This window comes from Carica papaya, chromosome 2 (assembly GCF_054855325.1).
Source record: "Carica papaya isolate Zhongbai chromosome 2, ASM5485532v1, whole genome shotgun sequence".
Taxonomy (NCBI): domain Eukaryota; kingdom Viridiplantae; phylum Streptophyta; class Magnoliopsida; order Brassicales; family Caricaceae; genus Carica; species Carica papaya.
The window spans coordinates 2,644,103-2,659,833 of record NC_142310.1 but is presented as its reverse complement, the minus strand read 5'-3'; the positions used below and the strand labels follow the sequence as shown (position 1 = coordinate 2,659,833).

Genomic DNA, 15,731 nt, shown 5'->3' with positions numbered 1-15,731 from the left:
AATTACAAACTTTTATCTTTTTTAATTTCAAATTTCAATATCCTACTTACATATTATATATATAGTGTTATAGACATATACTTTCATCTAGCATATTGTTATAACATATATACTTTATGATATATAATATATAACATATATTTTATATTTTATTTAAATATATAAGAGTTCAGTTACATAAATTTTATACAAAAAAAGTAAACTATAAATCAATAAAGATTAGTCGAAATCAGTTGAATTAAACCAATTTTTTTTTTAAATCAGTTCAATTTAACCAGTTAAATTTAATTTTGCACAGTTAAAGTTTCTAAATAGAAGAGCATCAAGCAGGTTTGTTTAATCTGTTTAACCTAAATATTTTTGCAGCAACGATGTCAGACCCGTGTATGATATAAATGATGCATGAAGAAGGAATACAATTAATCCAAACAAAGCAAGCAATTAACTTCACAATATATGTAATCTATTATCCTGTAATGAAACTAGCACGACAGAATTAGAACTCCAAAATTCTGCATGTAATGGATTGTAATCACAACGGCAGCTATTTTCCCGCGTGTAGCCGAGATCCATTAGCTCGATGCTTTTCTGATTACGCACTTTCTGGCAACTGACTTGCAGAAGCAACAACATATTACTGTGCCGATAAATGGCCTGCAGTTTTATTTGCTTCTGTACATGAAGACAAAAAAAAAATAAGTCTTCTCTGGGCTCACACATTATCTAGTTCTGCTATGCAGAACCAAACTACTCCATCTGGCTACTTAATGCTGGATCCTCATTTTCAGCATCTAATTCTTGTTCTACGCCTTTGACCTGTGCATGCAGAAGATTCGTATAAGCAAATACCAAAAAAGCAAGCTTAATTCCTACCAAGGTCACTACCAGATGAGTATGACTACTCCTGGCTGTGTTGAATGCTCTGCCAAAATATAACATAAGCTATATCTAAACCCAAATGAGATAACAGACGCCATCGCTTCGTTGAAGTACTGAGTTGGAAATAATATAAGTTTGCATGTCTTCACATGATGAGACAAACATGCAGGCAGGAGCACGAGCGGAAGCAGAAAGGGAATCAGAGATTAAATAGAGAGACTTAAGGAGAAAGAGAAAGAGTTGCAACTGTTTATTCTTTAACACCTTTCAAAAGATTAAACAAGGTATTTAACAGAATCTACAATCTACTGGCACTTTTTGTGACCTATGCTAATGAAGTACCAGGTGGATAGCAAAGCTTCTCCAAGTTCAATGTACAGATCATCTGAACTCTGTTATCCTAAGTGGATTTTAATCACATTAGCAAAAGGAACAATGATAAATGTTCAAGCCAGCAGTGATTATAGCTCACATTTAATAAATGACCTCCTTGTTGTGGAATTTTATCAAGGTATTCACTTTTGTGCACATAAACTGTTATTTTAGTTATACTTCAGCAAGAGCTAGTAATAGACAAGTACAAGTATATTAGTTTGATAATTATGAGGGAAATTGTAGAATAAATCCAAAATAGCAAATGTACTATTGCAGCAATGATCATCACATATTACCTCGGGTACATAGTGCATCAGCATGTTCTCAATCCCAGATTTCAAAGTCACAGAAGAACTTGGGCACCCACTACAAGCTCCTTGCATTCTCAGTTTGACTATACCAGTTTCCCTGCATAATGCAAACATGTGAGATGCAATTAATGCTAAGCCATGCAAACAAAAAACATGTTATGTACTATTTCCTTGGCAGTTAGCACCCAGTAACTCTTTGAGAGAAAAAAAATGATCACATTTTCTATTACAAACTTACAGATCAAATCCTCGATACTCGATGTCCCCACCATCATCTTGGACTGCTGGCCGAATACGAGTCTCCAGCAGCTCTTTAATCATCGCAACAGTTTCCGAGTCATCCTGCATAGGCAATTATAAAATGGCAATCCTATGAGATTCATGAAAATGGAAACAGAAGAAAATCTACCCTTCAAATTCTATGTTCCAGTTCTGAATACCAAGTCTCTGGTTCTTATGCTTCTATCCACGTCAACTGTCTTACTCTGGTGATGTGAGGGTTATGGTATATAGCAGTAGTAAAATTTTCTACTGAGTTCACGAAGGATAGCACTCTGAACTCTGAAGACATGTAGAATGCGAATTTGATTATTCAAATCTAATATTTTCGGCCTATCAGGCAGTGAACAACTCTCAAAGGGGTACAACTTTTAAAAAATAAAAGAAATAGTATAAAAATGAGGAATAGCTGGTAGACACAAAATTAAGAGGATCAAATGTTTTCCAACCAAAACATGAAAGTGTTTTAAGTAGAGAGTCTTTGACCTCTTTGACCAAAGCTACGGACCACTATACCCCAAATCAAAATAAAAAATTACAACCCTATCACTATCTTTTACTTAGTAATTTCAGTGACCTCTTTCTACAATAAACATAATTAATTTACATAAAAATTAATAACATATCTCAAATAGTTGAATTTGATTAAAAAATTAGAATTCTTTTGTTGATAGATTTTATTTGAAGTTATGTTTAAGTATTCTTCATATAAAAAGTAAACTTAGATAACTTCTTTTAATACAGTTAGATAACTTTTAATTAAAAGAAAAATAACTGTACTTCTTATCATTTGATTCAATTTCAGTTTGAAACTCTAAATTTTACAAAACACTTGAATATTTTTTAGTCTAAAAATTAAGGGAAAAAGTGAGATATCCAAACATTTTCTAAGTTTAAAACAGTATTTGTAATAACTGAGTTATATATATATATATATATATAAAATAAACAAATAAATAAATAATAAGTAATAATATTAATAATGAAATATATATCCATGCAAGAGGGGGAGGGGTGAGAAGAAACGGTTTAGATTAAAGGGTTGGGGAATGGAATGGACGGTTGTGATGTTTAGCAGGGTAAGTATAAATAGGAGGGGGAAAAGATGAAAAAAATAAAAGAAAAAAATAAGAGAGGAGAAAAAGAAAGGAGAAAGAAGAGAAAAGGAAAAGAAAAGAGGAGACAGTCGAGAGAAATTTGAGAGGGAGTCGGAGAAGGAAGAGACAACAAGAGAGGGAATGAGGCAGTCGGTCGAGGATTGAGAGAGGAGAGCCGAAGAAGGAGGAGACGATTAAGGTGAGTTAGTGAATTGTAGCTGTGGAGGACGATGGAGACAGAAGATATTGTGAACTTAAATTTCAAACAATGAAAATGGCAGATTATAGTTAAATGTTTATCTGGAAATACATATTGATGATTTGAACTCCAGTCGAGAGGGAGTGGATCAACGGAGAGGCTAGGGCGCCGTAGAAGGAGGAATGACTCATAGGTAGTCGGGAGGAGACTGAATAGGGAGTGAGAAATCTGGTAGGCGAACGTGTGATGAAAACCGTGCGGGAATTACGAACAGGAGTGCGATCCATGTACATCGTCACCACCAGGAGAGGAAGTTGGATTAACATAGAGTTTGGGCTAGGAAAGGTAAAAATAAGTGCATAGGTGAATATTTATCGCCAACGAGAGAGGAAATTTAAGGACTTCTGAAGTAAGGCTGGGAGTGGACTAATACTGGTGATTGTGAATATAGGGGCGGTTTGAGAGGCATCATTAGGGAAATCGTGAGAGAGAGATATAGGTGAGAGGGAGTAGTCCGAGACGAACACTGGAAGGAGTTGAGAGAGAGAAATGACAGTGAGAGTGAGAGGGAATTATACTAGTGTGTGGGAGTAGCCCGAGAGGGACACTTGGAGGGGATAAGAGAGAGAGAGAGATGACACTGAGAGTGAGGGGGAATTATATTAGTGTGAGGGAGTAGCCCGAGAGGGACACTTGGAGGGGATAAGAGAGAGAGAGAGAGAGAGACATAAATGAGAGAAGTGTGTGTGTGTGTGTATGGTTCGAGAGGGGCAATTGGGGGAGATAAGAAGGTGTGACACAGTGAGAGGAGATGAGTATGTAAAGTTATAGGATGGGGATAATTAGTGTGTATGTGGATGCTGTTGAATGAACATGTGTGTGGATGTTAGTATGAGCTAGTTTATGTACTTTTTGAATATGTATATTTATATGAATTATTCTTTGTTTATTGAATATGCGTGCATGTGTGTTGTTGAACTATTATTGTAGAAATTGTATAACTCTACCGGTGATATTCTTGGTGGCTAAATAAGTCGATGTTGGCTATTGCTGGTTGTTGGTACTAGGGGTCGAGTTGTGACAAATAGGGGTCGCTGATATTGGTGACAGCTGTGGGGGAGTTTATCTGGGAGTGATTGTGTGGCCGAACTAAGGTCGTGTGGACAGGTACGTGGTAAATGTTGAGATGGTCTAACATGGTGACCTCACAAGGTAAGAAGTGGGAGAGTTGATAATTCTCTTTGAGGAGATGATGTAGGTACAGTAAGGATAGGTGAACAAGGGGATAAGCATGTGAGTAGGAAATATGGCATGACCAATGGAAGTGGAGATCTAGAGGGATAGGCATTTAGCTGGTTTGTCGTACCTTATCTATAATTTGAGTTTACTTAACTGAATTTCTGTATGCTCATTTCCTATCATTTACAGATGATGTAGTACCGAAAGTTGAACTAGAATTACATGCTTTCAAACTTAACAGATAGAGACGACGGAGCAGGGAGTATCGATAAGGAAACGAAATACTTAGATAATTAATAGCAAGTAACTCATTTGAAACAAGAAGTTGTGAAATTGTAAGCTACCATATTGAGAGATATATAATGGATTTAGTAATTTGAATGATTTGTGTTGAACATTTTCCATATGGATGGCCTAAATTGTTTATGAGATGATGTATATTATACCACGTATGCCAACAGGGTAATCGTAACGCCGCGAAAATTATAAAAAAAAAATTGAGGCATTACACTATCAGCTTAAAGTGCATTAGCATCAGAACCCATATGAGCTTAAAGTACAAAAACCAAACAAAAATCAAACAGCCTTATAAGCATGTGAGGTGACTGACTAAGAAGTAATGGTGGTAATCCATTTAACTAACATATTACAAAATTAGCTACAGCATTTCTTTTAAAAAGAGAAGACCAAATTATAGGGAATAAAACTCTTATTTGCCCTTAAAGTGCCATAGTAGAATAGACTAACATACTTCATGGATAGCAGTATCTTTGGCAGCTGCAGTTTGTGAATCAAGAAACAGTGATTGGCCAGAAGAATAGAAGTCCATGATTGCTGCAAAAATTTCAGGCTTGAGGAAATCCCAGGAAGTATCATCTGATTTTGTAACAGTGACAAAATCTGATCCAAAGAAAACTCGAGTAACACCTACATGAGAGGTGTAGGCACTTGAGTATAGAAACATAATGGAAGTTTAAATGAACAGTTAACAAGATCCATAGTTAAACTTCTGAGAATTTCACTGCATAAACATTTTCCAACGCAACATTCATACCAATAGTTCAGAAATTTGGTTAAATTCATAGCAGAGCTGCAGAGATACATGGTGAATCCATGCAAAGTCAATCAAATTAATGTCTATATAAAACTTTCATGATTAACCCACAGAAATATGACTACGGAACATTTAACCTGGCATGATTTAAAAGACAGAGATAAAAAAGGTTACCATCAATTCCATAAAGAGCTTTAGCTAGTGGTGAATTCATTGCAGAACGTGCATTTGGAAAATCTGCACTACCAACTTCCATAACTGGCTTCCCAGGATAGAACATGAGAGATGAAGGATTGGGCGTGGACTGAGTTTGTACAAACATGCTCCTCCTCTGCCCTGCCCAAAGCAACATCATATCCGTAAACAACAACTAAAACCTTAAAGTTTCAGAACATAATTACAAGATAAATTGCACGAATTTAATTTACATTTTATGTGACAAAGTTCCATATCCTTGATGAATTAATTGAACCAAATCATTTTTTCACATATGAAATTTATATTGCAAACATAAAGTTACAATACTCTTGCCATTTTCGTAAAACGAAACATTTACTAATTCATAAAATACACAGAAACCAGATTCACCATTTAGCATAATCAAACATGTAAGAAAAGGAGCCTCCACTAGGTGGCTTAGCATATGGTTAAAGACCCATTTCAGGATGGTGGTCCTGATAGTTAAATCAAGACAATGGAATCAACAAAGCAATATAAGGTAAGTGGCTATGGAGATTCATTAGGAAGAATGATCAAAGTTAAGTTCAGAACGGAAGAAAGGACTACTCAGAAATTATTAGTACTCTAAAAGTACAAGAAGTTTGTCTGGAGTTAGACTCTGGAAGAAAATAATTCTATAAAGAAAAGATTTTCATAGGTGTATCCGGTGGAAGATTGGGTTGGCCAAAGGGTTAGCTTCTGGTTGGAAAAAAACTACTACAAATAAAATAAAAATCAAAAATCAAATATGCAATTAAAATGATGTGCTCAGTTAAAATCATGAAATTCATATAAACATTGAAAAAAAAAGCTCTAACAAAATTTCCATATTATTTCTCTCCAAAACAACCAGAGCCTACATAAAGTAAACAAACAAACCAATGAAAGATGACCTACCTCCCAAATGGGTCCACTTCCTAGTGAGCATAGAAGATCTTAGCAATGGTGAATAAGATGAATAGGGAGTGATTTGATTTCTGCTATCATAAAGCAGTGTTGTTCTGGTGGACATCTTTGCACTAAGTACAGGATGGTGAGAGTTTAAACGAGCAATATTATCAGTTCGTGCGAAAAGTTCATGCCTCTTTTGATGATAAAGAGCTCTTGCTAATCTTCCAGACCCCTTCATCACAACTGCTTTCCTTCTCTTCACTGATTAGTGTTTCAAGAAAAAATCTCCTCCTCTGCACAAAATACCTCAGTTAACATTTAAGGAAAAATTACAAAGAAGCAATTTGATTTGGTGTCTATCATAGAAATATTATCCCACTATATAATTAATCAATAATGACGCCACTGTATAAAATAACCATATTAATTTTAAATGTGAATATCATTCCTGCCCTTTTTTGTTTCTCTTCTCCCTTTGTGGTCTTCATCTCACTTCATTTATCTCCACTAGCCAAGAAGTAAAGCACCACAGAGTTAACAGGTATCATGTAGTAGCAATGCTGTGTTTTAATCACCTAAACCCTGAAACTGCTTAGGGCTCAGGGCATGTTGCTCTCCCCTTGGCCTTTAGCTGGAAGTCTTTAGCAATTTCTTCCTTAAGTTTCCAAATTCCTTATACTAGTAGTTCAATTAGTCACAATCCAGTTGGTGCATCCACAATAAATGACAGTTCCACTGAATTTATTTACTTTAGCCGGACAAAATTTTGTTGCAATCCAATACAAGTCAGAGATTAGACAACTATAAAGTTCTCAAGTTTCATGATTAATCAAAAATTAAAAAAGGCAGCATAGCCTAGATTACATGTTAAGATAGCTTCAGATTATATGACAGATACATTATATTTTTATTTTTTAAATAATATTTAAATTATTAAATATTTTTAATTTTTCTAGTTAAAAATAACATTTAAAATTACTAAAAAAATTAAAAACCACAAAAATAATTTGCCTTTTACTCAATTTCTCTTTTTTTTTTTTATTGTCCCCAAACGCTCGTTTCTCGTCAGTTTCTTTCTCACTTTCCCAACTACCAAATACTCCCTTTTCCTCTTATATCTCCCTCCTTCCCTAATTCATCTTAATCCAATGAAAAATAAAAGGAAATGGACTTAGAGCAGCAAAAGATTCTTTGCAAGAACAAGGGAATCAATGGACCCCCAGACAGCAGTCCCCATCAAATATTAAAACCTATATGACATTATAAGTTACTAGGAACCAATTATAGTCCACCAATTTATAAACTTTGAGCCAAAACATTTTTCTTCTTCTTTAGATTCTTGTTATTCTAAATGTTTGGAGAAAAACTGAACCAAACAGAAAATTAGGACAAATTGGAAGGGTAATGTTCTAAAAGAAATCGGTTTTTCCCTATTTAATTCAAGCACTGAACAACAGAGCAATTCAAATTCCCGTAACAATTCAAAAGAGAAAATGGGATCAAGTTCCTTCCACACGGGTGATTTCAAATGGAGGAGAACTAATGTACATGGAAAAAGTTATTATCAATAAGAAACTGGGGCAAATCAACAAACACATGGCAGGCACAAGACAACCCATATAAAGTTATTTCAATTGTTCATTAAAAACTCCTCTCTCTTATCGGTTTCTCTACTTGTCTTATCTATATAATGTGGAGCGTAGAATACCCTAACTATTCCGGAAAGTTAACAGAAATTGGAAACCAAGAAAGACTATTTCATAAGATGCTTCAAAACCAAAAACAACGCAATTTAAATTTGATGAGCAGAAACGGCGAGGATTTTAAAATTGAAGCTTTTGCACAGCTATAAATTGAGAGGAAGATAAACAATTGAATTTGCAAGTGTTTTATTGAAGCAAGTACCAGAAGCTACGGTGAGAAGTGATGACAAGGATAACAGGATTCACTGGACAGAAGACCAGCGGCTAGTGGCGACAAGCGACGACGAGGAAAGCGATTCCGGTGGAGCACAAGGAGAAGCCAACCTCCAGCAGGCTCCGATTCGTAGCGCGCTTGGAGAGAAACGAAAATGGGGACTGAAGGAAAACCAAGGGATTCTCTGTTATCCCTCCCCGAATTCGTTTAAAGACAAACATGTCGGTAAATGTAAAACACGCACGCGCGGTTGATGCGTGTTAGTTAAGAAAATTAGTTCGTAAAAGTAAATTAAAAGGTTGTGATAAAATTTATTAAAAAAAGTATTTTTAAAATAAAGTATCATATTTAATTTAATTAATTATGTTATAAATTAATTAATAATAAATATTTAACTAATAAAAAACTTCATCTTTTAAAATTAAACTAGTTTAATTACATAATGTACAAGTGAGAACAAAGGGGTATTTATATAAAGGAATTAATTTATGGATAATTACATGATGGACCCTATATTTATAAGTAACATATTCTAATACAATATATATATATATATATACTTACCAGGAAAGTTGGATAGGACCCCTGCCATAATATGATTTACCAGGAGCGCAGGGGTATCTGGAACTTGGAGCGCAGTATTTACTGCTTGGGTTTCGTTCCTTAAGATAGCAATAACCCCATGCATATGGCCCATCAGGTGCACTTGGCCACCCTCCTGTTCGTTATATTAATTTAACATTAACTTCACCAACTTACTAAAGTAAACATATATGTATATATATGCAGTGATCTGTGATATAAAATTGAACCCAGAAAGAAAAATCAACTTACCGTCTGCAATATTGCTTCTGAGAGCAAAAAAATATGTACCACGCATCAGATCATTTTAGACTAATCATACAGAATTATATTTTGACTAGCTGCAAGTATAAATACTTTAATAAAAAATTTTCAGTTGTGATCAGAATTATTTATCTTAATTGATTTATCGTTTTCATTATTAATAGATCTTGATAAATTACCGGTTGTTTCATGGGAGGTTTGACCAAAGAAAGCAGCGATCTCTCTTTTACGAACATCGGTACTACCAGTAGTGCCAAAACCACGAAAAGATTTGGCCGCTGCGATAAAAGCATCGTAGGTGTAAAAGCCTTTGGCAGGGCAAGCAGGATTGTTTCTATGTTTTAGCATTTGATCAAAAGTTGATCTTGATATAATACTTTCGACTCTGCCTAAATCACCGGGGTTGCATTGACTTTGACAGCCATCTCCGCAGTAGTCTTCGGTAGAGCCGCACCAACCATATTGGCTGCAACATAGGCCTCCGGGGCAAAGGGCACCCCCAGCTTGCTGGCCACACTGCTCAGCTGATGAGCTACCAAGTAGAGGAGATAATAAGAGACAAAACCAAGGACCAAAACCTCATTTTCATGGGTGTTTAGGACTTCTGCTGTGTTGAGTATGATTTTCTTGTATGGACTATATGTGTGTGTATATATAGTCAATGTCACATGAGGGATATGATGACTTACTGTTTTTGAACTTTATCAAAACTATGAAATTTAATTGACATAAAAAAAATTTATTGATAGAACTTAATAAATTATTAGTTGTTTTATAGGAGGTTTAACCGAAGAAAGCAGCAATCTCTCTCTTATGATCATCGATGCTACCAGTAGTGCCAAAACCGATAAAGAACTTGGCTGCCGCAATAAAAGCATCATAGATGTAAAAGCCATTAGCAGGACAAGCAAGATTATTTCTATGTTTCAGCATTTGATCTGTAATACCCAAAAAAAAAATTTATTTTATTTTAATTTTTATTAAAATTTTGTTTTATTTTATTTTATTTTAATAATTAATTTAATTTAATTTAATAAAAATAATAATAATAATAATAAAATTGGTTAAAATTATTTTTGGGATTTAATTGAAATTGATTTTGAGAAAAATGAGTGAAATTTTGGATTCTGTGGGTGTTTTTGAAAAAAAAAATCGAAAATCGGGAGTCAAAACGCAATTTAGAAAAATAACGCCACATCAGCAGCCCCGGTCAACCAAGACACGCCACGTGGCAGGGACGCTGACGCGGGAAGCCACGCGGGACGGAGACACGTGGGCGATCCGCGTGCGCGCGATCAGACAGCTCAGATCCGTTTCTACGCGCACAGACGGCCCAGATTTATTTCCAATTTAATCGCGATCGAACAGTCCAAATTTATTTCCAATTTAATCCCGATCGGACTGTCCAGATTAAACCGTGATGGACGGCTCAGATTAAAAATAGAATGTTATAAATAATCGCATCCACACCCAACCCCAAACCCTAGCTGCCAGAACCCTCGCCGGAAAAGACAACCCAGCCACCGGAGGAACCGGCCGCCGCTGCACCGGAGGATTTTTCGGCTGCCAAATGAGGTAAAATTTCTCCCCTTGGCTTGTTTTTCGATGTTGAACCTCCATGTGACCAAATCGGAGCCAAACCACTAGCCAATTGGCCGAAAAACACCACCAAAGTCCAGCGGTGCCGCCGCGGATTTCCTCGATTTTTGCCTCCGATGAGGCCCTTCCTGGTTCCCGTTCGATATAATTTTTATATCACTATGACCACCGTCCTTTTCTCTACAGGTTAACCGGAGCAAAATATCAAATCGCAACTCGCGCCGGAAGAGCTACTGCACCCGAGCGCTTCGTCGCAGTAAGTCTCGGTTTTCTGGAATTTTTTGGCCCACCGAGGACCCTAAGGGTGTTTTATCACAGAAACCAATGCAAGCTCAGCCGGAAACGGTCAACCCGAGGCGGATCGCCGCCATGGGCGGCAGCGCCGTCGCCGGAGCACGACGGAGCTGCCGTGCCAGAATTCCAAAATTGGCTAAAAAGGCCCTGGGTTTGGTTTGGGATTTTTTGGGGATATGTGCAGGTACCGAAAGTGTGTTTCAATTTTCAAGAAAAAATTTAGATTATCTAGGGACTGCCCGTAGGTGCAGTGAGAACCCGATTTCAGACTCTGAAATAAATAAGGATCTCTCACCCTATTTCCTATCACGGCATTAAAGCTTAATAAATGATAAAATAGTATTTTATGAATTAATAAATATGTATAATTAGTTAAGATTGCTAATGGGGTCCGAACCTGATGTATTCGTCGGTTTGTTCTTATTTAATTTATTTTACAGTTTTAAATGTATTATAGTATCTGATCTATTTATTTTATGATTTTGAATGCATAAATCACGATTTCATTTATTATGGTTTGAATTATTGTAAACCCTCTATTGTGTTGCCTTATTTGGTGTCCATTACTAGTTTACGTGTTTATGTTTGATTGGATAATTGAGATTAAGAAAAATAAAAAAATGTATCTGAATTGATAAATGGATAATGTCGACAGCCTAACTAGATATCCTGTGAGATGGTGAACGGACCGGATCCATAGAGAACCCTACCGGGAACGTAGTCTCTCATATCGAACGGGGTATGGAGACTTTATGTGTTTTGGGGCCCATACCAGACGGGGTATGGGGACGGACGGCCCATTTCACCCTCATACCGGACGGGGTATTGAGGTTTATGCTTTTGGCGCCCATACCGGACGGGTTATGGAGACGACCCTAAAATTAAGTTATTAATGTGAATGGTTCACGTGTAGTGGGGACCCCCTATGGATCCCCATGGATACTAGTAGGCTGATAAAAGAGGAAAGTTGTTGTCTGATGATTGAAATACAAAAATATGATATGTATTATGTTACAGAGTGTGCATGATGTTATGATGTTTATGATGTTATGGTTTCTCATAAGTTGTTTTCATGAATCTCACCGAGGTAAGTGAACGGTAAAAGTTTTTATTATTGATAAATGAGTTTGTTATAAATTATGCTCCATTGGTCGTTTTTGTTTTCTACCAACCTTTACTTCTGTAACAGTGAGATAGTGTGATATCTTTACTAGGCTTGTATAGCTCATTCCTTACTTAACCATTTCAAATCAGGAAGACTTGGTTCCCGAGCCCGTTCTGCAAGAAGACGGCGAGTAGAAGCCTAAGAATTTATTAGTTTTCCTTATAGTATTCATTCATAGCATTTTCTTTAGTTAGTTTATTCTTTCATACATTTAATTCGTTTTGATTATTGTGTAAGGGATGTTAATCATAATCTATTTTATTTCGCTTCCGCACTTAGAATCAATTTATACATTTCTTTTTAATTTCTGGGGCCGTTACATAATCAAATGTTGATCTTAATATAATCTTTTTGATATCGTTGTTATCACTGCCACGACACTGGCTTTGGCACCCATCTCCGCAATACTCATCTGTACTGCCGCACCAACCATATTGGCTACAACATAGGCCTTCGGGACATAAGGCACCCCCAGTTTGCTAGCCACACTGCTCAGCTGATGAACTACCAAGTGGAAGAGATAATAAGAGATAGAAAACTAAGTACGAAGAGATAATAAGAGAGAGAGAAAACTAAGGACGAAAACCTCATTTTCATGGGTGTTTTAGACCTTTTGTTGTGTTGAGTATAATTTTCTCATATGGACTATATGTGTATATATAGTGAATGTCAGATAAGTGATATGATCATAAACTACTTTTTAAAAAAAGTAAATAAGATATATTCTATCTTTTAGTTATGATAACCTAATTGTTAAGAAATACTTTTTTAACTTAACTTTATCACGGTGATAAAATTTAATGATCACTACAATTCTACTAATATATTAATAAGTTAAATAATTAATTCTATTAAATCAAACATGCGTATAACATATATATATAATATAAAGAAAATAACTATATATTATCTAATTAATTTATTTAAAATTAATATTATATATAAAGAAATTATTAATATATTTGCTTTATGGTAAATAATTAAAACTCTCTATACTAACTATTCATTGGCCATTGATATTTATATCTATATGAGATAGTAGATTGCAGTTAGATTCTGTGTATGATAAAATTAGTAATGTTATTTTTTTATTAGGAAAACAATTATATTTTTACTAGTATATAAATATCACATAATTATTTATATATATAAATATTTACTAAAAAATGATGATAAATCTACTTTTGTTAAATGCTAAAAGATGTTCAAGGAAACTTTTGTGGTTATTGCACCTAATATAAAGAGGCTACATGCATTGTAAGTGTTTTTGTAAATAAATAATAATAATTTAATTGTAAGAACTAGTCATTGCAAAAAAAATATATAAAAATTTTATGGAAATAAAATTAAAATGTAGAAGCCCATGTGATACAAAATCTTGCAATCGTAGTACTTGAAGCACATATTCACTTAGAATGATTTCAACATGCGTCAGAGACGTTGGATAGAACTCTTCAATGACTACGATTGTAATATTTTGAATTACCCAAGCAAAGACAATAAGGTAGTCGATGCGCTCAGCAGAAAAAGTGCAAGTATGTTAGTTCATCTAATGATTTTGGAATACATGGTAATAGGGGTTGCACAACAGATACGATTTCAGAACTTGAAGAGAATTACATACTTAGTCCACCTGATTGTTCAATTTGAATTGATCTAGAAAATAAAGAAAGTTCAATCCGTCGATTCTACCCTACCAGCTCTCAGGAAGGATACAGAACAAAGAGTAAATTCAAAATTCTGAGTCTATGCTGATGAGTTACTCAGATTTCAAGATAGGGTATGTATTCTAGGTGACCGTGAACTAAAAATTGACATCTTGGCAGAGGCTCATAGCTCAAATATCATCATACATCTTGGAAGCACTAAAATGTATATAAATATGCGACCCCAGTTTTGGTGGAACGGGATGAAAAGAGAGGTAGCTGATTTTTTTTTTAAGTGTTTAGTATGTCAATAGGTTAAGATAGAGTATTAACACCCAAGCTGGCAGCTTCAGCCAATACCAATCCCGGAGTAGAAGTGGTAACATATCACAATAGATTTCATGACAGGGTTGTCAAGAACACGCTCAGGACATGATATCATTTGGTAATTGTCGACTTGCTCACCAAGTCTTATCACTTCATGACTATCAAGATAACCGACCCCTTGGAAAACCTAGCAAGAATGTATATCCGGGAGATAGTCAGATTACATGGAGTGTCAGTGATAGTAGTATCCGACAGAAACTCCAAGTTCACATCTCGATTTTGGTCTAGTTTTCAACAAACTATGGGAACAAAACTATTTCTTAGTACCTCATTCCACCCTTAGATCGATGGACAATCAGATAGGACGATTCGCACACTTAATGATATGCTCCGAGCTTCTGTTCTTGACTTCGGAGGCAATTGGGACGATCACTTACCTTTAATAGAGTTCATCTATGATAACAGCTACAAAGCAAGTATCAGCATGGTTCCGTATGAGACATTATATGGCCACTCATGCAGATTGTTAATATGTTGGGAAGGGGTAGGTGATAGAAAATTATTCAGTCTAGATCTTGTGGAGGAGACTACAGCCAAAATAGTTAAAATCATGAAGAACATCCAGACGGCTCAAAACAGGCAGAAGAGTTATGCGGACACCTAGATTAGAGATTTAGATTTTAAGAAAGGTGATAAAATGTTCCTCAAAATCACCCCATTCAAGGAAATTAGTAGGTTTTGCAAGAGAAAAAAATTAAATCCTCAGTTCATTGGGTCATTTGAGATCTTAGATAGAGTCGGTACCGTAGCTTACAAACTGGCACTACCTCCAAATTTATCTAAGATTCATAATGTATTTCATGTATCCATGTTACGCAAGTACAACTCGGACCTCTCACACATCTTGGCCCATGAGCACCTTTCACTCTAGTAGGATCTATCATATGAGGAGGTACCAGTGGACATTGTAGACCGAAAGAGCAGAGTACTCTGCAATAGAGAAATTTCCTTTGTCAAGATCCTATGGCAGAATCACACGCAGAAAGAGACCACATGAGAGCTAGAATCAGACTTTATAACCCAATATCCCCCAACTGTTTGACTAAATGAGAGGGCAACAAATTTCAAGGGCTAAATTTCTTCATAAGAGAGAGAAAGTTGTAATACATGTGTTCGGAATTTGACATGGGATCAATTTTAGCATTTAAAAATAAATAAAAAGTTATTTTTAAATTAATTTAATTTAATTTTTATTGAATTTATTGAAAAAAAAAATAGGTTATGGATGTAATTGGAAATAATTTTGAAAAAAAAAAGTGAAAATTTGGATTCAGAAGGTATTTTAAAAGAAAATTTAGAAACATGAGGTCAAAGTGCAAATAAAAAAATTATAC

At 35.3% G+C, this 15,731-nt stretch overlaps 1 protein-coding gene and 1 pseudogene across 2 annotated transcripts; both read right to left on the bottom strand.

Moving 5' to 3' along the window:
• Window positions 1-374: 374 nt before the first annotated feature.
• Window positions 375-8,674, bottom strand: NFU4 (NFU domain protein 4). Its single transcript, XM_022049687.2, has 7 exons — window positions 8,449-8,674; window positions 6,550-6,836; window positions 5,608-5,769; window positions 5,131-5,306; window positions 1,804-1,907; window positions 1,551-1,662; window positions 375-816 (listed from the first exon to the last, which is right to left on the bottom strand). The coding sequence occupies exons 2-7, from the start codon at window positions 6,779-6,781 to the stop codon at window positions 748-750; spliced, it is 855 nt and encodes a 284-aa protein (XP_021905379.2). The 5' UTR covers window positions 6,782-6,836; window positions 8,449-8,674; the 3' UTR covers window positions 375-747.
• Window positions 8,675-9,006: 332 nt separating this feature from the next.
• On the bottom strand, window positions 9,007-9,920 carry LOC148268662 (inactive chitinase-like protein 1; annotated as a pseudogene). The gene is made up of 2 exons (XR_015816815.1): window positions 9,486-9,920; window positions 9,007-9,178 (listed from the first exon to the last, which is right to left on the bottom strand). The product of XR_015816815.1 is annotated as an inactive chitinase-like protein 1 (transcript).
• Between the last annotated feature and the right edge of the window lie 5,811 nt (window positions 9,921-15,731).

Excerpts from the sequence above, each read along its gene's own strand:
- NFU4 (XM_022049687.2), bottom strand. The coding sequence starts at position 6,781 with ATGAAGGGGTCTGGAAGATTAGCAAGAGCTCTTTATCATCAAAAGAGG. Across the intron at positions 5,770-6,549 it reads GAAGTGGACCCATTTGGGAG|GGCAGAGGAGGAGCATGTTT; the intron begins GTAGGTCATCTT and ends TGCTTTGGGCAG. Across the intron at positions 817-1,550 it reads TGATGCACTATGTACCCGAG|GTCAAAGGCGTAGAACAAGA; the intron begins GTAATATGTGAT and ends CTGCATGCACAG.